This window comes from Pelophylax lessonae (assembly GCF_965119305.1).
Source record: "Pelophylax lessonae genome assembly, chromosome: 4".
NCBI classification, from domain to species: Eukaryota; Metazoa; Chordata; class Amphibia; order Anura; family Ranidae; genus Pelophylax; species Pelophylax lessonae.
Genome location: NC_138771.1, coordinates 262140441 through 262162925, shown reverse-complemented (window position 1 = coordinate 262162925; position 22485 = coordinate 262140441). Strand labels below are relative to the sequence as shown.

Genomic DNA, 22485 nt, shown 5'->3' with positions numbered 1-22485 from the left:
CTTTAGCTGACACAGAGATGTATTGTCCTTTCGGCAAAATTTCAACCTTTAGTGAATCCAGGCTGGAAAATAAATGACAGATACCGTGAGTTCACTTAACATTTGGAACTGCTTTAGGAAGCAGTCTGTATCCTTCAGTATATTTTAGATATGTTTTATTTCAGCTTGAAACACTCATTCAAAGGAACGTTTGATGTGACTTTTTACAATACAAAACATTCATTCATTGTATAACATCTGACATGTCAGTATGTTGTGGAACGAAAATGATACTCATTAGCCATAAACATATTTTCCCTCTCTCTCTTTCTTTGTCTTCCTTTCTCTTAGAGGGCCTCATGGTCAAAAGTATCTCAAGAAGAAACTTCTCTTGCTACTCATTTCAAAATATGACTCTAATATTCATATAATGGCCAGATTGTTAAGTCTTTTCGTGGAACTATGGGGTTGATTTACTTAGGTCCCTTAGCAAGTGTGTTCTGAGTTGCGCATCAAAAATAGATCAAATATAGATGCCCTGTTGAGTCAGCACTAAATATGACTCTAATATTCATATAATGGCCAGATTGTTAAGTCTTTTCGTGGAACTATGGAGTTGATATACTAAGGTCCCTTAGCAAGTCTGTTCCCCTGAGTTGTGCATCAAAAATAGATCAAATATAGATCCCCTGTTGAGTCAGATCAGAAGGGGATGGATGTCATTTTTGTAACATATGCATCTGTTCCAATCTTTTTCCTCCATCTTGTAATGGAAGTAAAAATGGAATCCCTGCAGCCTCTATTTGCAGAAGGATATGAATGTTCACATCAGTGCTACTCCGATTTGTCCACTTCGCATCCCTTTCGAAAACCCCTTCTGTTTCAATTTGTAGACCTAAACAAACTTGAATGTTGGCAGATGTAGACCATCCATACCGATACATTGCATTCTCATGGATCCATATAAAAAATGGACAGACAGAATGCTTGGCTGAAAGAGCTCTAAAGGGGTGAAAGCAGTTTTCCTAACATAGTGTCCACTTTGGAAATTGTGTGTTAGTAAATAGGGTGAATACCAAACGGGGAAACAGAAAAAAACAGGATTTTTGCTAGCACATGATTAGGTATTCAAAGTTAACACAATGTCACCTTATTCACTGACATTGACATGACAAAGTGAACATTCAATTTGTTAGGTGAACATCCTCTATTTGTTTAATAATACAAGCCCTATCATTCTCTCTCCCTGCACTTCCCTCTCCCATTTTGCATAGCTTTAAAAAAGCAAGATTAACTGTTTGTACTATGCAATGCAATAGTGATAGGTCTTCTAAATCCTACTTTCAAAAACACAGGACTGCTGCCAATATGGAGACAGCAAATAAATGCCTCACAATGCTCTATTTATGTCAACAACGCGGTATACCTCCACTACAGCAGTGACAGTGACAGGCCTCTTAAAGTTGTTGTAAACCTTAGATATGAAAAATGAATGAAGCTTTTGCTTCTCTAGTGTGTACTTGCCTCAATCAAAAGCACAATTTGTCATTTTTCTCTACGGTCTCCTTCCTCTGCTATCTGCATGGGTCCCATCTCTCTGCATGAGTTGACACCAGACAATCTCGAGTGATGGCCCTGCCCCCCTCCAGCACACAGCAGGTGATTGACAGCCTCAGCTATCTATGTTTCTCTTTAAGTCTGCCTATAGGGGGTGTGTCCAACCCCTCCACTCATTACACTGAGCTCTGTACTTAATGCAGTGCATTGTGTGATGTCAGATCCCCACCCCCTGCCTTCTGGATCTGAGGAAAAGCTTTTGATCTGTATGTTTTAGAAGGCTGTAAAGGAGAGAGGGTTGTAGATAAATAATGCAATGAAGTGAAGCTAGTTACTTCATTGGGTATATGTAATGGTTTACAACCTCTTTAACAGAAAGAAAATAGTAGTGTCTTGGTTGGTGCAAAAAGCTATGGCACAGCTTCAAACATGCAGAAGAAGTGGGTTAGGGGGTTAGGCGATCAAAGGGTTAAATGTGTCCCTAGGGGGTGTATTCTAACTGTGTGGGGAATATGCTCATGGAATGAACACAGGGACCTGTGTTTCTAAATAGGAGGAACACAGGAGCCCTGTGTTCATTGCTGACAGAACAGCGGTCTGTCATGTTTACAATGGCAGACCGCCATTCTGTCTTCATTGGGAGCAATAGCCCGGCGGCAATCAACGCCGCTGGACACACAGATTAGCTTCCCCTGTGGCAAATGGGCGCAGGCCCCCACTCAGGTACGTCTTTGCGCTGGAACGAGCTGACCTGCCACAGTATATGTATGGCGGCTGGTCGGCAAGTGGTTAAAGTAGAACTAAAAGGCCAATGATTAGAACCCCTGTCCATTTTTTTCTGCCATCTGTGTTCCACTTTCTGTCCCACAGTCAAAACAGGAGGTGAAAGAAAATCCTTCTATGAAATGAAGGAATCCCTAGTCGTTAACAGAACTAGTGTCCTCAATGGAAGATTTCCCTATATTTCTGTCCTAGGGGCAAGCCAAAATCCGCAATTTTCTTCCACTTTCACTCTCACAGATAACAGTAAACAGGACAAATAGAGAGGGTGAATCTCTCAAGTTTCTAATTCTTCTCCCCTCTATCCAAAACAAAAGCAGGGAATAAAGCTCTGTGGGGACAACTTTGAAAACCACCTTAAAAGCATTATGTCTGAACGAGGGGTAAGCAGGTTTTTCAGAAAAGTGACTTTACACCGGCTGATTGGGATTTATTGTAGGCTTAATCCTTGCAGACAATAATTTTAAAGTTGCAAGGGTTAAAGTAAGACTAAACCCATTAATTTAACAGTTTCCCAAAACAGTTACATTCAAGGCATAGATACATGGGCATACTTAAGCATACACCAGTGCTAAGGTCATGTTTTTCTGCATGGGGGTGCACAGGTGTAAGCAGTCTTATTCATGTCCATTGGGATGCAGCAGCTACACGACCACAGCTGAACAGACAAGGACTCACTGCTTAAGGTGGTGTAATTGCCTGATGACTCACACAGGTGCATGCCCCGGCTCGCCTCCGTGAAAACTTGATAAAAGAAAAGGAATTGGCAGCACTCCAGGTTGAGTCAAAATCCAGATTTATTGACTGGACATCCAAATATGACAATCGTGACAAGGTAGACGCGTTTCACACACTGACTGTGTGCGTAATGATTAAGCACACAGTCAGTGTGTGAAACACGTCTACCTTGTCACGATTGTCATATTTGGATGTCCAGTCAATAAATCTGGATTTTGACTCAACCTGGAGTGCTGCCAATTCCTTTTCTTTTACATGACCACAGCCACTGCTCCCAATTTGACAGCTGTGCAGGTGGGAGTGCATGGCCCAGAATGGCCCTAGCAGGGTGTACACCAGTATAACTGAGGCCTAACTATTACAGTTGCTTCTACTCTCAACTGAACTGTTCAGCCGTGATCAAACGACTGGTATCATAGATGACATACAACAGGAAAATCCCTCTGGGTGGGACTTTTAAGGGCAATGGGTAGACAAACTATAAATTTCAAAAAAGTATAAGAAAATAAAAGAAAAGAGAAAAAAAGGAAAAAAATCTCAAAAAATATATGAAGTTTATTGCATGAAACATATAAAAAGATCACATGAATCCAGAGAGAACCTCCGGATGGGTTAAAACAAGATGATGCGGTTACACAATGTCATACACAACACCTATCAAGAGAAAAGAGCATATTGTGAAAAACATAGATAGCTAAGACCCAATGGCTCCAGTGTAAGGCAATTACGGTATCATAGATGACATCATGTGCAGCATCATCACAAATGCAGAAAGAATAGGAAGGTTTGGTTCCAATTTAGGGTTAAATGACCAAGACATTATCAGTTATTTGGAAATTAAAACAGTTGCTATTAGGTATAAAAAAAAGGCACAGGTGCATGTACATGCCAAAAACAATCTGCAGTCTGGGCTGCTATAACTCATTTCCAGGCTGTTCTAATAAGGAAATGTTCCCGGTAGTATTTTCTTCTTCCCCCTGCCTCCTACACTTTCCTAGTGGTCCATGTCTATGACAGTCTCATTGAACAACAGGAATATACATGGTGCTGGATAGGGCAGGTAAGCTTTAAAATGACCCTAGATTTCTCCATGGCAGGGAGACTGTAGGCTGCTGTGGGTATGTGTAGGTATCTCTAGATATATGTAGGAGACTTTTTCATGTAACAGAAATACTTTACATTATTTAAAGCTGATTTCCAGGAAGAAACTATTTTTGGACAACGATTGGTGTCCCGCATATGGATGGTGCTGAGTTACGTTACACTTTGAGCTTCATTCATCCTGGACACTAATGCAAGTGCCAATCTTTCGGGAACTGAAACAGACACTTCTAGCTATCATATAGTGAAAAATAGTGAGGCTATTGCTCTGCACCCTAATCTGTCCTTATCCATTCGCAAACCATCCTGTATTATTTTCACAGAAGGGGAGAAGAGTGGGCGTGATTGTCATAATCTAGTTTACAGACACTAGCTACCTTTAAAGTGGTTCCCCACAAAAGTGGGGCAGTTTCATAGATGTCTTCCCCGCTGGTCTAAAGCCATTACAAATATACACTACACAGAATAATGTATGAGATAGAATTTAATGGAGGTAATCTTCACTCAAAAAAAAAATATCTCAACTCAACTGTACACAAGTCTACAGTGGGAAGATTGCCAAATTGGATCACAGGAGCAAATAAGGCTACCCGTTGGTAAAGGAGATTTTAGGAAGCCTCTAATTGTCTATAATAATCTCTAATCCAGGGATAAGAGTAAATGGCTTTATAATAAATAGACTGAGCTTCAGGTGGCAAGGCAACAATTTTATCACAAGTCATCATTTAATAGTTCTCTCCTGGATTTTGTGCTCCTCAATTTTCACCTCCACACATCTCTGGTCCTATTCCATTATGTCTGCTCCTGACCAAGGTCAGGGACAGTAGATTAAAAAAGGTGTTGGGCTCTGGATCTCTTAAAGCAGTAGGGGTTCTCAACCAAGTCTTAACAGTATAGAGAGAAGGATTCTCCATAGGCTGCTCTCCCAGAAGTGGTGGCCAAAGGTAACTTCTTTGCTAGAGTAGAGGCTGGGTGAGCAAAGAGAGAAGCGCCAAAAGCAAAACATATAAAGTACAAATTTAATTATTTATTTCTCATATTATAAAAAGCTACCACATTTTAAGGGTTCAAAGATTCCCCTTTCTCTTGGTACTGTCGAACTACATGTGTACTTGACTGATAGAAATAGGATACTAAGGGGTTAGGTAGTATGATAGCTCCAGATGCCAATATTGTCAGGGGCTGACATTACACAACAGAGCCAATATATTAAACTGTTAGTGACCACAAAGCATTATGTGATGTAATTGCTCTTATCCAATGCATCTAATAAGGACATCAATTTTATTTGGGTACATCGTCGCACGACTGCACAATTGTCAGTTAACCACTTGCCGACTGCCGCAAGTACATATACTGCGGCGGTCAGCCCCTCACAGGCAAAGTGACATATGGGTACGTCACTAGCCTGTGAGGCTCTGGGGAGCGAGCGCGCGCCGCCGGAGGCGCGCTCCCGCTCAGTCACGGACCCCCTCGCGCGTGTGCCCGGCGGACCCGATGTCCGTGAGAGCGGGAGAAAGGCAGGCGGCTGATGTAAACAAGCTCCCCTGTGTAGGAATAGTGATCATATGGTTCTACTATGTAGGACCGTTGATCACTGTTCCTACAGCTCAAGCCACAGCCAATCACAGTTAGAATCACGCCCCTAGGGACACACACCACCCCTCCCTCTCAAAAAAAAGTTAACCCCTTCACTACCAGTGTCATTTTACAGTAACAGTGCATATGTATAGCACTGATTACTGCAGTAATGTCACTGGTAACCCCAAAAGTGTCAAAAATGTCAGTCAAGGGTCCGATCTGTCCGCCCCAATGTCGCAGTCCCGCAAAAAAAATCGCAGATCGCCGCCATTACGCGTTAATAAAAAAAACAACAAAAATGACAAAAATCTTTCCCTTTGTTAGTAAACGCGATAACTTTTGCGCAAACCAATCAAAATACGCTTTTTGCGATTTTTTTTTACCAAACATATGTAGTATAAAACAAATTGGCCGAAAATGTTAAAAAATTTTGATTTTTACATTTTATTTTTGGGGAATTTCATATAAAAAAATGTGAAAAAATATTATTATATTTTTTCAAAATTGCTCTTTTTTTGTTTATAGCGCAAAAAGTAAAAATCACACAGGTGATCAAATACCACCAAAAGAAAGCTCTGTTTGTGAGAAAAAAAGGGCGTCAATTTAATTTGGGTACAGCGTCGCATGACCGCGCAGATTGTCTGTTAAAGTAACGCAGTGCCGAATCGCAAAATAGGGCCTGGTCTTTGGGCAGCCAAATCCTCCGGGGCTTAAGTGGTTAAAGCAACGCATCGCCAAAAATGGCCTTGCCAGGAAGGGGGTAAAACCTTCCAGAGCTGAAGTGGTTTAATTAACATGTGATGCATGTATGTAGCTTAATTTGATACTGTGTGCAAGGCTGCATAATCTATACAGCTGTAGAAAAGATATCCCATTTTATTCGTTTCTGCTATAAGTAGACCCAGTTCCCCAGGTATCCAGAGTTCTATATATAGATTTCACAGAACTGTGGTTTTCTGGGGAAGCCTGTAATAGCCTGGGATGACTCAGATGTCACCACTCTTCTCGAGAGCCATCTTAATAGAATTTCATACATGCATCAGCCTGTCACAAGTACCTCTTGCTTTATCTTTTATAAAGTCAGCGCAAAAAAACACTTGAAACCTGAATAGAAATTGTACTGATTTGAGTTCAGCAATATTCAGGAAAAGTACTAAAACATTGTATAAACCCAGATGTTCAAGGCCCCAGTTAATGCATTTAGAAGTCTGTCTTTCAACCACAATAATACAAATAAATGATATAGGAATAGGAGTGAGAGGTAACAGCTGTACCCAGGTCTTTCCAAGGGTAGGGAGGGGGGTGGACTGTGAATTGGTAGCCAATGCTGATCTCAGTTTGCTGGCCCACATCTTTATTACTATTGGGTAGATGGGCACTGAGAAAACGTATACTTTCTGTACTTTGTCTGCATGCCAGCCTGCTCCCTGAATCTGAACTTCAGATAGAAAGATAAACACACAGCTGAAACACAAATACACTATATTACTAAAAGTATTGGGACGTCTGCATTTACACGCACATGAACTTTCATGCCATCCCAGTCTTGTCCGTAGGGTTCAATATTAAGTTGGCCCACCCTTTGCAGCTAGAACAGCTTCAACTCCTCTGGGAAGGCTGTCCACAAGGTTTAGGATTGTGTCTATGGAGATGTTTGACTATTCTTCCAGAAGTGCATTTGTGAGGTCAGGCACTGATGTTGGAAAAGAAGGCCTGGCTTACAGTCTCCGCTCTAATTCTATCGAGTTGAGGTCAGGACTCTGTACAGGCCAGTCAAGTTCCCCCATCCCAAACTCGCTCATCCATGTCTTTATGAACCTTGCTTTGTGCACTGGTCCAAATCATTTAGTGGAGGGGGAATTATGGTATGGGGTTGTTTTTTAGGGGTTGGGCTTGGCCCCTTAGTTCCAGTGAAGGAAACTCTTAAGGCTTCAGCATACCAAGACATTTTGGACAATTTCATGCCACCAACTTTGTGGAATCAGTTTGGAAATGGCCCCTTCCAGTTCCAACATGACTGCGCACCAGTGCACAAAGCAAGGTCCATAAAGACATGGATAAGCAAGTTTTTTTTTGGGGGCGGGGGGGGGGGGACTTGACTGGCCTGCACAGAGCCATGACCTCATCCCGATAGAACACCTTTGGGATGAATTAGCAGAGCGGAGACTGCAAGCCAGGGCTTCTTGTCCACATCAGTGCCTGAACTCACAAATGCGCTTCTGGAAGAATGGTCAAACATTCCCATAGCGTGTAAAGGCAGGCACCCCAATACTAATGTATGCTGTCATATGTAACAAAAATGTGTAGCTCTGTTCAGCCACTTTTGTGATTCATACAACTCTGCCAGAAAGCACAGTCAGGAGGGAGAGCACTACTTTCTCTGTTACAATTAAAGGACAACCAAAGAAAAAACTCAATATGTTACATCTTACGGTCCTTAGATATAGCGGTTGCATTTTTTTCAAGCAAAGAGTTTTTCTAGCAAATACAGAAAATAGAGCTTTCTTTTGGTGATATTTGATCACCTGTGCGGTTTTTATTTTTTGCACTATAAACAAAAAAAACCCCACAATTTAACCCAAAACAATATTGTTTACTTTCTGCTATAAAACATTTTTTATTGTTTTTACTAGTAACGGTGGTGCGCCCCAGATCGCGTGCACAAAATCACGTAAAGGTACGTGATTTTGCACAGCCGGGCTGCCCTGCCGCAGTATATATGCAGTGGGCTGTCCGGAAGCAGTTATAGACAACCAAAACGTATATATTCAGCATTTCTTTATAGCTATCAGGTGTGTTATCCACGTGTGCAGCTGGTGTTAGGAAGTGTCAATTATGTGCCACATGGGCATAACTAGCATAAAGTTGACATTATACATAAAACATTAATACAGACAAGAAACGCAAAAAGTTATTCCTAAAACATGGTCACCTTGGCTATAACTGTCACATGGATCTGGATCATGCTTTACTCTTGCTATAAGCCTATCACTTCAACTATCTATGGCTCTGCATGCCCAGTTGCGCCCCACAAACCTAACTAAATGTATAATTAAAGGCAAAACTTTTCTTTTCGTTTTGGATAGAATGGAAAAAATTGTCAGTTTTATTTCTGTCTGTGTTCTCATTATGGAAATTCACACCCACTATTTGTCCTGTTTACCATTCAATGAAGGTGAAAGTTACAGAAAAACTCAAATTTTGGGTCGTCCCCAGAAAAGTATTGGAGGGGAAATATTCCAATGGGGACACTAGTTCTGGTGACCTGGGGGTCCCCAAGGAATTCTCCTAATTTGCAGGAATTTCCTCTTACTTCCTGTTTGCTTTGGGACAGGAAGTGAAGGGAAATCTCGGCAATGGGATCCTCTGTTACTCTATCCAAAATGAAAAGTTTTGATTATAGTTCTACTTAAAATCCTGTTCACCCTCTCTTGCCACCTCTCATTCTCTTTTTCCTTTCTTCCTTATATCCTGCTTAATATCTATTTTTCTGCTCCCTCCTTTCCCTCACATGTTCTTTTTCTAATGTCACCCAGGGGCGTAACTACAGGGGTTGCAGGGGTTGCAATCGCTACCGGGCCCCATGCTCCAGGGGGCCCGGTAGCAAACCAGTGGGTGAACTTCTAGGATCTCAAAGGTCACACTTGCGACCGGGCCCTGGCATTTCACCACTGTGGGGAGGCCCCAAGATTGCAGGAAGGGGGCCCACTGCAGAACTTGTGAAAGGATCCTGATGCGGGACCATAATAAAAGGCCATGCAATGAGAGTAAAGAGCCCCAGGATTAGTGGGAAGAGCCCCGGGCTTGAAGGGAAGGGCCCCCGGCCAGGGGTCTGGGGGGCCCTTCATGGTTTCTTGCATCGGGGCCCTGAAGGTTCTAGTTACGCCTCTGATGTCACCCATTTCGTTTTAACTTTTTTTTTTTAGTTTTGTCACAGGAACTCCAAACATTAGTTCCATAGTCTCAGCAGCACCAGGCTCACTCTTAAAGCAGAAGGCAGCATAAAAAAACTTACAAGCAGGCAGGTTTTGTAGAAGACATGCAGTTTTCTATGGCATGCACAGCTCAGTTTGCATCACCATTGTAATCCCTATGTGTTGGAATGACTGACTCCTGTGTCAGTTCAGGAATTACGTTATTCTGCGGTGGCCAATGAAGAAGGCCGAAGATCTGCATCTGGAAGGAGTCGGGAGAAGATACCAGAACTGGTGAGGAACTCCTTGTAGACTTCAGACCATTGGAGAGGTAAGTATAGTGACTTTATTTCCTCTTTAAAAGTGGAACTAAACTCATCAGTTTAACTGTTTACCATAAGAGTTATTTTCAAGGAATGCTGTGAATGATAACTATCACAGTTGCATGTACTCTTAACTATACTGTCAATCCATCAAAAAGCTGGTGTCATAACTGATCACATATGTATCACCGTAGCAACTGCAGATCAAACAGAGGCTAAGGTGGCAGCTTCCTTGGCTGTAAAGTAGGAAGATACTTATCCATCATGCCATACCATCACAGAGGAGTGTGATTGGTCCCAAATGTATTCTACAGCAGGACAACAACCCAAAACATACAGCCAATGTCATTAAGGACTATATTCAGTATAAAGAAGAACAAGGAGTCCTGGAAGTGATGGTTTGGCCCCCACAGAGCCCTGATCGCAACATCATCGAGTCTGTCTGGGATTACATGAAGAGATAGAAGGATATGAGGCAGCCTAAACGCACAGAAGACCTGCCGAGTTTCTTCAAAAACTATGTGCAAGTGTACCTAGAAGAATTGATGCTGTTTTGAAGGCAAAGGGTGGTCACAGCAAATATTGATCGATTTTGATTTCTCTTCTGTTCAATTACTTTCAATTTTGTTAATTGATAAATTTAAACTATTAATAATTCTATTTCTGAAGCATTCCTAATTATTATTTTTTTTATTACACCTGCCTAAAACCTTTGCACAGTACTGTATATATATATGCTGTAGAGCTGCACGATTAATCATTAAAAAACGCAGTCTTGATTCAACCCCCCTCATGATCCTAATCCAGCATTTCCACGATTCATACAGTGCAGATCCATTCTCTGCTCACTCACAGCTTTCAAAAAAAAAAAAAAGCCTCCAGCAAATGTTTATCAACATTGCTCAGCACTGACAGATAACTATAAACACTGTATAATTTGGTTCTTTTAGATCAAAGGGATGAACTTTGGTCTGCAAATGAGGTCAGTTTACGTGCCGGGTCACACTTGTGCGATGCGGGAAGGCTGCGAATTTGCAGCCTGTTTCCGCATCGCAAACGCACATCTGGCAGTTCAAACTACCATATGCGATACGCAGGGGGTGTCAATGAAATGTTAACGACACCCCCAGTTTGATCGCATATCGCAGTGCGATCTGACAGTTCGCACAGGATCCATTGTGCGATCCGATCCTGATGCGGCTGAAAAAATGCCTCATGTGCGACTTTTGTGCGGGTGCAGTGCGAATTTAGCCATACAAAGTGTATGGCTAAATTCGCACTGCACATCCGATCGCATGTAATGAAGGAGCAGTGCGCTCCGATATTACATGCGATCGCCGCACACGCTATAGTGTGAACCGGCACTATGCACTCAGTGCCGGTTCACATTTGTGCGATCACAGAGATCGCATGTAATTCGGAGCGCACTGCTCCTAAAATTACATGCGATCTCTGTGCGGTGCAAATTCAGCCATATAGTTTGTATAGCTGAATTCTCCCGTAATCACACTAAAAGACAGGACCCTTTTTTTGGTCCGCAGCAGAATCGGATCGCATGGCGGTTCACACTAGTGCGATCCGATTCTGTGCGAACTTTCAGATCACACAGCGATATGCAATCTGATCTGGGGGTGTCCTTAACTCTTAATTGACACCCCCAGCGTATTGCAGTGTGAACTGCCAGGGGTGCGGATGTGATGCGTGAACACGCTGTATATTCACAGCATTCCCGCATCGCAGAAATGTGAACCGGCACTTAAAGACCAGGCCTTTTTCTGACACTATTAAAATCATTATTTTTTGCTAGACAATTACTTAGAACCCCCAAACATTATATATATATATATATATATATATATATATATATATATATATATATATATATATATATATTTGCAGAGACCCTAGAGAATAAAATGGTGGTCGTTGCAATATTTTATGTCACACTGTATTTGCGCAGCAGTCCTTCAAACACAATTTTTGGGAAAAAATACACTTTAATGAATAAAAAAAAAAAAAAACTAAACAGTAAAGTAGCCCAATTTTTTTGTATAATGTGAAATATGATGTTATGCTGAGAATAGTCAGAGAATGGTTATCTTAATTCTAAGCAAACAAATTGTGATTCTCATTTTGTCCAGGATCGTGCAGCTCTAATATGTTGTATAGTTTATAGTATATAAAATAGAATGTTCTATTCTTAGAAAGATAAGAGAGCCTCTCTATAAGACTGGATATGTGAATGTGAAAAAAAAAATATCATAGGGTATTTTAAGTCTTTAGATCTGTATCAATTTGTACTGGATTGCAATAGCAGTTTGACTGGAAAACATTGTGGATAATCCTACTATAACAAATTGGACCCAAGATTATTTACATGATGAATATACTGTTTAAGCCTTAGGGGGTATTAGCAGAGAACAGGAAATGCTTAACGCCATCAATAGTTATGTAAGCTTCCACGCTGACTTTTACATAAACATTCCGGTGTGAATTCTGGTGTGTAAATTATGCTCTTAAAATTCAGGTATACAATGACAAGGCTTTTATACTTCATACAATTCCTGTAACTGTTAAAAGCAAAATCATATAGATTGGCAATATAAAACCCTACTAAGTAATTAAATAAAATATAATGTTTTTAACCAAGCTACGTTTTTCTTTTTTTTTAATTCATTATATGCCCACATGTCATATATATACATTACAGAAGCTAAATGTAATAATGATGAACGATGATGGCAATGTGACCCGACAGTCAAGTACTTTACTTAAGCTGCCATTACACCAGCATATTAGCTGGCTTATCTTTTGCTGCACATAGGATCTGGGATGAACATTCTTGGTGGGATTTGGCAACAATATCATGATGGCTATGATTGCCCCCCCCCCCCCCCACATTCCTGGTCAACTGACCTTTGCTGAAAACAGTGATTGAACAGGTCTGAAAACCTTGCCCATTTACTGCTGTGTATCCCAAGAGAATCCGTTGATGGAGGCATAACCTCAGTGCTCTACAGACAAACATGCATGTACAGATCAGCATTTTAAAAAAAGCTCTTCCCATGGTTAGAGTGGCCTGCGCTTCAAACCACCATCCTGAAGCGGAACTTCATCCAGAAGGGGACCTTCCGCTTGTTTGCATCCTGCCCCCCTTCACTGCCACATTTGGCATTTTTCGGGGGCAAGAGAGGAGCAGGTCTCAGCTTTGACAGATACCTGCTCCCACTTCCAGTCAGATCGCCACGGTAATCTGAGTGGAAGTTTGCCCCCCCCCCCCTTCTTACCTTTGTGGCCTTCTGGTAAACATCACAGATCCAAAAAGACTGTGGGACCATTCACAAAGGGCAGCGCAGCTCGCACATGTGCAGTAGGAAACCGGCTGTGAAGCCAGTAGGCATTGCTGCCAGTCTCCCTTACTTTAGATACTGGTGCCTGGACCTGAAGCCGATTGAAGGTCCAGATGAGGACATCACTGGATCCCTGGACAGTTTAAGCAGAACTTCACTTATAACAACTTGATCAAAAAAATAATGTTCTTAGCAAGGAACATACATCCCACGTTAAAAAATATGCTACCAAAATGAGTATGTGTTATAAGTTGCCTCCAGTATTGCTCATGTTTCTTCTTGCTGGAGGATGCCTTTTTTGCTGAAGCCCAGAGCCCCTAAATAGCAGTAAATCTTAAAACGGAACTAAACCCATCAATTTAATGGTTTCAAAAAACAGTTACGTTCCTGAAATCTCGGGATTGCTAACTGTCACATTTGCTTGTGTCCTCAACCAAACTGTCAAACCATCAAATGACTGGTGTCATAACTGATCACATGTGCAGCACCATGGCAGTTGCAGATCAAACAGAAGCAGCTACCTTGGCTGCAAACAAAGGAGGGTTTAATTCTGCTTGAAGGCTATCAGCAGATCGGCCTCTACAAACTAGGCCGTGCCTAAAAATGGAGAGCAACTGAGCAAGTGCAGAGTAGAGAGAGACAATTTATCACTGGATTTTCAACAGTATAGGCACTTATATTTAATGTTTTGCATAGCTATACCTGTAAAAGGGGCCAGCCTGAAGTGATCTAGCAGGACTTCATTTTTTGACTAAAGTTCCACTTTAAGTTTCCTTATATTAAAAAGCAGTAGCTACAGTATTTGTAGCTGCTGACTTTAAATTTTCTTTGGGGGAGACAGGAGCTCCTCTATAAGGTCTATGGTCAACCTAAAGTGTATCTTTTTTATCCTTATCTTGATTGTTCAAGTAGATACTGCTGGCCAGTAATTCCCCTGATCCAATAATTAGCTTCCCTACACAAAGTCACATAGGAAAGCCTGTGACCATTCAAAGTTTGTATTTTAATTGCAGCCCAGATAGGTGGTGGGGGGTCATTTAAAATAAGAACTATCTAATAATTTATCACTCGATAAATAATAGATTTATTTTCGGATAGGAATAATCAACCTTTACTCAACAACCCATTAGATCGATATGCCACACACAGGGAAATAGATTTAGATTGACAGTTAAAATACAGTTGAAAATTAAGATTGTAAGTATCAATCATATCTCTGTTTCCACCATGTGATCTCATAATCTGATCTATGGAGATATGATCATATTTACAAAGAAAACATTTTGGTGCGCTACAGAGCATTGCAAAACGATCAATAACTTTCTGCCCTGGCTTATCGACACAATTTGATTGAATCAAATCGAAATCAATTGGAAGGGGGGTTATGACTATTTAATCGGTTTCTTTGATCATTTCGAATGGTGTATGGCCACTATTAGTCCTGCAGATTTTGCTTTAGTGCTCATCTGGAATGTCCATGTATGCAACCAATCACATTTCATGTATGGCTCAAAAATGTTCTATTCCACTTTTACTATAGTCTGTGTTTATATTAATACAAACAACTTGTAATTCCATATGTGAAAGCCGCCAAAAGCAGTAAAGAAGCTTGTACACCTTTTTGAGCTTTGCAAAAAAAAAAAAAAAATAACCTTCATATAATTAAATACAAAGTAAAGCAGAGCTAAAGTGATATAAAAACAATAAATTTATAACACATGAATTGTATATATCAAATAAAGTGCAATAAAAATTAGAGTATAAAAATCAATATAAAGTGAATAAAGCTGTCCAAACAATAGTGCATCAATTCTTCCAAGAAAGTGCAGTAAAATCGGAGACCAAAGAGGGGATCGCCACCACCGACACCCTCCAACACACATCTCTTACCGGATCAGCAGGACCATAGATTATAATGGTCTAATGCGCCCAAGCAAGCAGGTGAATAAAGATGATCCTCACAGGTGGAAGACTTATCAACAGGCAATGGATCCCATATGGACTCGAAAATTAATAAATACGAGCCCGTCCCCCATAGACGTTATTGGTGACGAAACACGTCGGAAGTGGCTTTGAGGTGACGTCATCACGCATGAAGAGCCGTGAATGAACGGTGTTTGAAAGCCGACAGCTTGCTGGAACAACTTATCATTTGTGCCTGATTTTGACCTTTATAAGATAATTGTAGCCATCTATTTCTTTTAATAAACACTTTACTGAGTTTGATGGACTTCACTATGGGAGTGTTTTTATTTATTCATTTTCGAGTCCATATGGGATCCATTGTCTGTTGATAAGTCTTCCACTCGTGATGATCATCTTTATTCACCTGCATGCTTGAGCGTATTGGACCATTATAATCTAGGTGTTCGTGGTGGCGATCCCCTCTTTGGTCTCCGATTGCTCTGCACTTTTTTGGAAGAATTGATGCACTATTGTTTGGATGATTTTATTCACACTGTTTTGATTTTTATGCACTATTTTTATTGCACTATTTTATATATACATTTCATGCCTATATTTATTGTTTTCACGTCACTTTAGCGCTGCTTTACTTTATATTTCTTTCTTTTTGACTGGTATCACAATTTTTAAAGTGGCTGCTTTTTGTATATTCACTGAGCACGGATTTATTATTTTTTTAAAATATACTGAACAAAATTATCAAACGCAACCCTTGTTTTTGCCCCCATTTTTCATGAGCTGAACTCAAAGATCTAAGAAAACCGGAATTAATCCATGAAGAGAACACCTCTCCAAAGTGCCAGATGCCATCGAATGTGAGCATTTGCCCACTTAAGTCGGTTACAACGATGAACTGCAGTCAGGTCGAGACCCAGATGAGGACAACAAGCAGGCAGTTGAGCTTCCCTGAGATGGTTTCTGACAGTTTGTGCAGAAATTTTTTGGTTATGAAAACCGATTTTTGCAAGAGCTGTCCGGGTGGCTGGTCTCAGACATCCTTGGAGGTGAAGATGCTGGATGTGAAGGTCCTGGGCTGGTGTGGTTACACGTGGTCTGCGGTTGTGAGACCGGTTGGATGTACTGCCAAATTCTCTGAAACACCTTTGGAGACGGCTTATGGTAGAGAAATAAACATTCAATTCACGGCCAACAGCTCTGGTGGACATTCCTGCAGTCAGCATGCCAATTGCACGCTCCCTCAAAATTTGCGACATCTGTGGCATTGTGCTGTGTGATAAAACTGCACATTTTAGAGTGGCCTTTTATTGTGGCCAACCTAAGGCACACCTGTGCAAAAATCATGCTGTCTAATCAGCATCTTGGTATGCCACACCTGTGAGGTGGATGGATTATCTCGGCAAAGGAGAAGTGCTCACTAAGGGCCCTTTCACATGGGCCCTCCGTATGTCCGCAAATCATCCTATTTTTTTGCGGATGATTTACGGACATAATGTAAGTCTATGGCATTGCGGATGTCAGCGGAATACCATCCGCTAACATCCGATTTTCTTCCTTTCAGTTCTGTTCCATTTTTTGGAACGGAACAGAACCCTATTTTTCCTCCGTTAAAAAAAACGGAAAGGAAGGAAAATCGGATGTCAGCGTTGTCATCCGCTGACATCCGCAATGCCCATAGACATACATTATGTCTGTATATCATCCGCAAACGGATGGGATGATATGCGGACATACGGAGCGGATGACACAAGTGTCATCGGCTCCGCGAAAAAAAAAAAAAAAGCCCCGCAGCGGAGCAAAAAACCGGTGTGACCGCGTGAAAGAAGCCTAACACAGATATATTTGTGAACAATATTTGAGAGAAATAGGCCTTTTGTGTACATAGAAAAAGTCTTCGATCTTTGAGTTCAGCTCAAGAAAAATGGGGGCAAAAACAAAAATTTTGTGTTTATAATTTTGTTCAGTGTATAATTAATACAAAGTATTTTTCAAATGACCTGTGAGAATAGCTTGCTACATATAGAGAACATTGAAGTACCACCAGTTTTGCATAACGATTATGGTATAGCAGTGTAGCATGCCTTGCATTGACTAATATGCTACTTGTAACACAGCAACAATGTTCTCCCAAGTAAGTCATTCAGACAGGTGCAGGATCAAACCGACTTGACAGTAATAATGGCAGATTACTTGAATGATCCATCAGAATTACCAGGTTTAAAGTATTATGCAGCAATATGGGAAGCAAAACCTATTTGTATGTCTGCTGCTTCTAAATATAGAGATGTGCTCTTCTGTGTTCACTGCACAGTCTCCCTGGTTCATGTAGATTCTTGTTTTCATTCATTCTCTATCCATCTAATTATAAGCACTCGTGATGCTAAGAAAAAAATGTATTTCTAAGTAAAGTATATATGCATCTCATTTAGCAACAAAAAATCCCAAATAGGTAAACATATAACCACAGTCAGTGATTAAAAAAAGGCTAATCCTTATACTGTAAGATAGAAAGCACAGTGAGACATGTTATGGCGGCAGTAAAGGCAAGCCTGTATAGCATGTGCTACTGTATATACAGTGTGTTACTCAAATACTGCCTGCATTCTATTTATTTATCCTATGCCTTACAGATAAAGAACACAGGAGGGTAACATCTCATAATATGGGTGATCTGGAAGGAAAGAATTGTTTACATAACACAGATTATTTCATCCCATGTGATGGAAGTAAACGGTATTATAAAACTGGACATGTTAGTTATCTGTCCGTGGTGCTGACGCTGCCGGATCCAACTCCTTGGCAGATGTTAGAACAGCAGTTTTCAGGAATACACAGTGATGTATAATAAACACAAACCACTCTTTATTTTTATAAAGTCATGATAACTGGGCTACAAGTGACAGATTACTGAGCTATCCATGGTGCTGATGCTGGTCCTGATGCTGCCAGATCCAGCTTCATGGCAGATATACAGCTAGTCTAGAGCAGCAGTTTGCAGGCTACATAGTAAATGTATGATATGCACAAACCACTATTTATTTGAATAAAGTCATGCTAACTTGGATATAATTACACCTAACAGATTGGTAAACTATCCATGGTGGTTCTGAAGCTGCCAGATCCAGCTTCTTGGCAGATACACAGCTATGCTAGAGCAGCAGTTTCCAGGATACATAGTGAATGTATGCTCTACATAAAGCAATATTTATTTGAATACAGTCATGCTAACTTGGATATAAGTACACCTGACCGATTACTGAGCTATCCACGGTACTGACGCTGGTTCTGAAGCTGGCAGATACACAGCTATGTAAGAGCAGCACTTTGCAGGATACACAGGTAATGTATGATATATACAAATCAACCTTTATTTTAATAAAGTTATGCTAACTTGGTTATAATTACACCTGACAGATCAGTGAGCTGTCCATGGTACTGATGCTGGTTCTGAAGCTGCCAGATCCATCTCCTTGGCAGATACACAGCTATGCTAGCGTAGCACTTTGCTAGATATATAGTGAATATATGATATATATACAAACCAATATTTATTGTAATACAATCATGTTACTTTGGATATAATTACAACTGACAGATCAGTCAGCTGTCCATGGTACTGATGCTGGTTCTGAAGCTGCCAGATCCAGCTTAATGGCAGATATACAGCTTTGCTAGAGCAGCAGTTTGCAGGATACATAGTGAATGTATGATATATATTTATTTTAATAAAGTTATGCTAATTTGGATATAATTACCCCTGACAGATTAATGATCTGCCCATGGTACTGATGCTGGTTCTGAAGTTGTCAGATCCAGCTCCCTGGCAGATACACACCTTTGCTAGAGCAGCAGTTTGCAGGATACATAGTGAATGTATGATATTTATTTATTTGATTAAAGTCATGATAATTTGGATATAATTACCCCTGACAGATTGAGTATCTGTCCATGGTGCTGATGCTGGTTCTGAAGCTGTCAGATCCAGCTTCATGGCAGATACACAGCTATGCTAGAGCAGCCGTTTTCAGGATACATAGTAATTGTATGATATTTATTTATTTGATTAAAGTCATGCTAATTTGGATAGAATTACCCCTGACAGATTGATGAGCTGTCCATGGTACTGATGCTGGTTCTGAAGCTGTCAGATCCAGCTCCCTCGTAGATACACAACTATGCTAGAGCAGAAGTTTGCAGAATACATAGTGAATGTATGATATTTATTTATTTGATTAAAGTCATGCTAATTTGGATATCTTAACCCCTGACAGATTGATGAGCTGTCCATGGTATTGATGCTGGTTCTGAAGTTGTCAGATCCATCTCCCTGGCAGATACACAGCTATGCTAGAGCAGCACTTTGCAGAATACATAGTGAATGTATGATATTTATTTATCTGATTAAAGTCATGCTAATTTGGATATAATTACCCCTGACAGATTGAGGATCTGTCCATGGTACTGATGCTGGTTCTGATGCTGTCAGATCCATCTCCCTGGCAGATATACAGCTATGCTAGAGCAGCACTTTGCAGAATACATAGTGAATGTATGATATTTATTTATTTGATTAAAGCCATGCTAATTTGGATATAATTACCCCTGACAGATTGAGGATCTGTCCATGGTACTGTTGCTGGTTCTGATGCTGTCAGATCCAGCTCCCTGGCAGATACACAGCTATGCTAGAGCAGCACTTTGCAGGATACATAGTGAATGTATATGTATTTATTTATTTGATTAAAGCCATGCTAATTTGGATATAATTACCCCTGACAGATTGAGGATCTGTCCATGGTACTGTTGCTGGTTCTGATGCTGTCAGATCCATCTTCATGGCAGATACACAGCTATGCTAGAGCAGCACTTTGCAGGATACATAGTGAATGTATATGTATTTATTTATTTGATTAAAGCCATGCTAATTTGGATATAATTACACCTTGATGATCTGGCCATGGTCCTGATGCTGCTAGATCCAGTTCCTTGGCAGACACACATCTATGGCAGATCAGCCAGCAGGATACACAGTGATCCTATAATATACACACCTCATAGAGTCACTTGCTGCATGGTCTTTTGGTTATAGAATATCAGTGACATGATCAATGTTATATTCCTGGCAGATGGATCGATATGTTTTCCAGCACACCCCCCTGCCTTGCATGGCTCCTCCAGAGTAAAGGAAGCTGAGCACCTTACCTGCTGCAGTGAAGAGCAATAGGCAGAGAACGGGGAAGCAGCAGCTCTTGTGCATGGTGACACTGGCAGCGAATTACAGCGGCATCCCTCAGCTTGTTGTCCCCAGCAGGTAGAGAGCAGGCTGTGGCTATAGCAGCAAGCAGCGCTCAGCAGTGTGTCAGGCTCCAGGCTGCTGCGATCTGCCTGCACAACCACGTGCTCCCAGCCGGCCAATCAGCTGCGACGCCTGATCCCGTGTATAGGAGAGGAGGAAGCCTGTGTGTGCTCATCAAACAAAGGGCAGCCAGGAGCTTCCCTGCCAAGGGCTCTCAAGTCAGGGCTTTCAGAGCTCCTACCTCCCTGGGGGTTCTGGCCTAATGCATTGCCACAAGAGCCTGGCAGCTTCTGTTTATTATCAACTTTGCTATAATAAGTGTGCACTATATACCAAGATAAGTGCTATATACTACTTTACTATATCATAAATGTATAGTATTTTATATATATACTATAATTCCAAAAGTATTGGGATGCCTGCCTTTACACACACATTACTATTGTTATACAAGTTTTATAGAGCGCCAACAGTTTGCGCAGCGCTTTACAACATTAGGCAGACAGTACACTTACAATTCAATACAGGAGGAGTCAGAGGGCCCTGCTCACATGAACTTTAATGGCATCAAAATCTTAGTCCATAGGGTTCAATATTGAGTTGGCCCACTCTTTGTCAGTGCCATCTTAACCACTTGCCGACCGCCGCTCGACTATATACGGCGCCGGTCAGCCCCTCCCAGGCAAAGTGACGTACCGGTATGTCACTAGCCTGGGAGAGAATAGGGGGAGAGCGCGCGCCGCCGGAGGCACGCTCCCACCCCCACTCGTACCCGAAGAAGCCGGCGCGTGCAGGGCCAGATTAACGTAGGGGCTATTGGAGCTGCAGCTCCAGGCCCCTACCTTTTATATAGGCCCCGGGTTGGCCATATTCACAGTTACCGCTCTTCTGTCACTTGTAAGCACAGAAGTCTGGCTTCTATGCTCGCTTCCCCAGGCAGCTCCCTCAGAACCTCCCCACACAGCGCAAAGGCCGGACAAGGAGGGACAGTTGCCGATGCATGGATGTGTTTATGGGCTTTAGAGACAGCATCCCATGTTGAATTAGGCATGCATGGCTGCACCCTTCCTCCTCTGGGTGCATGCCAAGGCACGGCCCTTAAGGTCCTTCAAAATCCTCAGCACCAAGCCCATGATGCTCTTAATCCGGCCCTGGGCGCGTGTGACCGGTGGACCCGATGTCCGCCGGTCACTCGCGATCGTCAGGTGGAGAGGGAGAAAGGCAGGCGGCTAATGTAAACAAAGCCGCCTGTCTTTCTCCCCTGTGTAAAAGCACAGATCACTCGGTCCTGCTACGTAGGACCGTTGATCTGTGCTGTTACACAAAAAGCCACATCCAATCACAGTAAGAAACACGCCCCTAGGGACACACTTAACCCCTCCCTCTCCAATAAAGTTAACCCCTTCCATCCCAGTGTCATTTTTACAGTAACAGTGCATATGTATAGCACTGATTACTGTAGTAATGTCACTGGTACCCCCAAATGTGTCAAAAATGTCAGTCAAGGGTCCCATCTGTCCGCCGCAATGTTGCAGTACCGCAAAAAAAATTGCAGATCGCGGCCATTACTCGTTAAAAAAAAAAAAAACAATAAAAATGACAAAAATCTTTCACTTAGTAAACGCAATAACTTTTGCGCAAACCAATCAAAATACGCTTTTTGCGATTTTTTTTACCAAACATATGTAGCAGAAAACAAATTGGCCTAAAATGTTAAAAAATGTTGATTTTTACATTTTTTGGGGGAATTTCATATAAAAAAAATGTGAAAAATATTGTTATTTTTGCAAAATTGTCGCTCTTTTTTTGTTTATAGCGCATGATCAAAAAATCGCACAGGTGATCAAATACCACCAAAAGAAAGCTCTGTTTGTGGGAAAAAAAGGACGTCAATTTAATTTGGGTACAGCGTCGCACGACCGCGCAATTGTCCGTTAACCACT

General features: G+C 41.4%; 1 protein-coding gene across 1 annotated transcript in view; it reads right to left on the bottom strand.

The window, feature by feature from the left end:
- The window catches only part of PTPRR (protein tyrosine phosphatase receptor type R), a 269586-nt gene extending 248946 nt beyond the window's left edge, over window positions 1-20640 (bottom strand). Inside the window, exon 1 of the mRNA XM_082256719.1 lies at window positions 20449-20640. Coding sequence (XP_082112845.1) covers window positions 20449-20503 — 55 coding nt within the window. The 5' untranslated portion in view covers window positions 20504-20640. The remainder of the gene's footprint in view (window positions 1-20448) is intronic.
- Between the last annotated feature and the right edge of the window lie 1845 nt (window positions 20641-22485).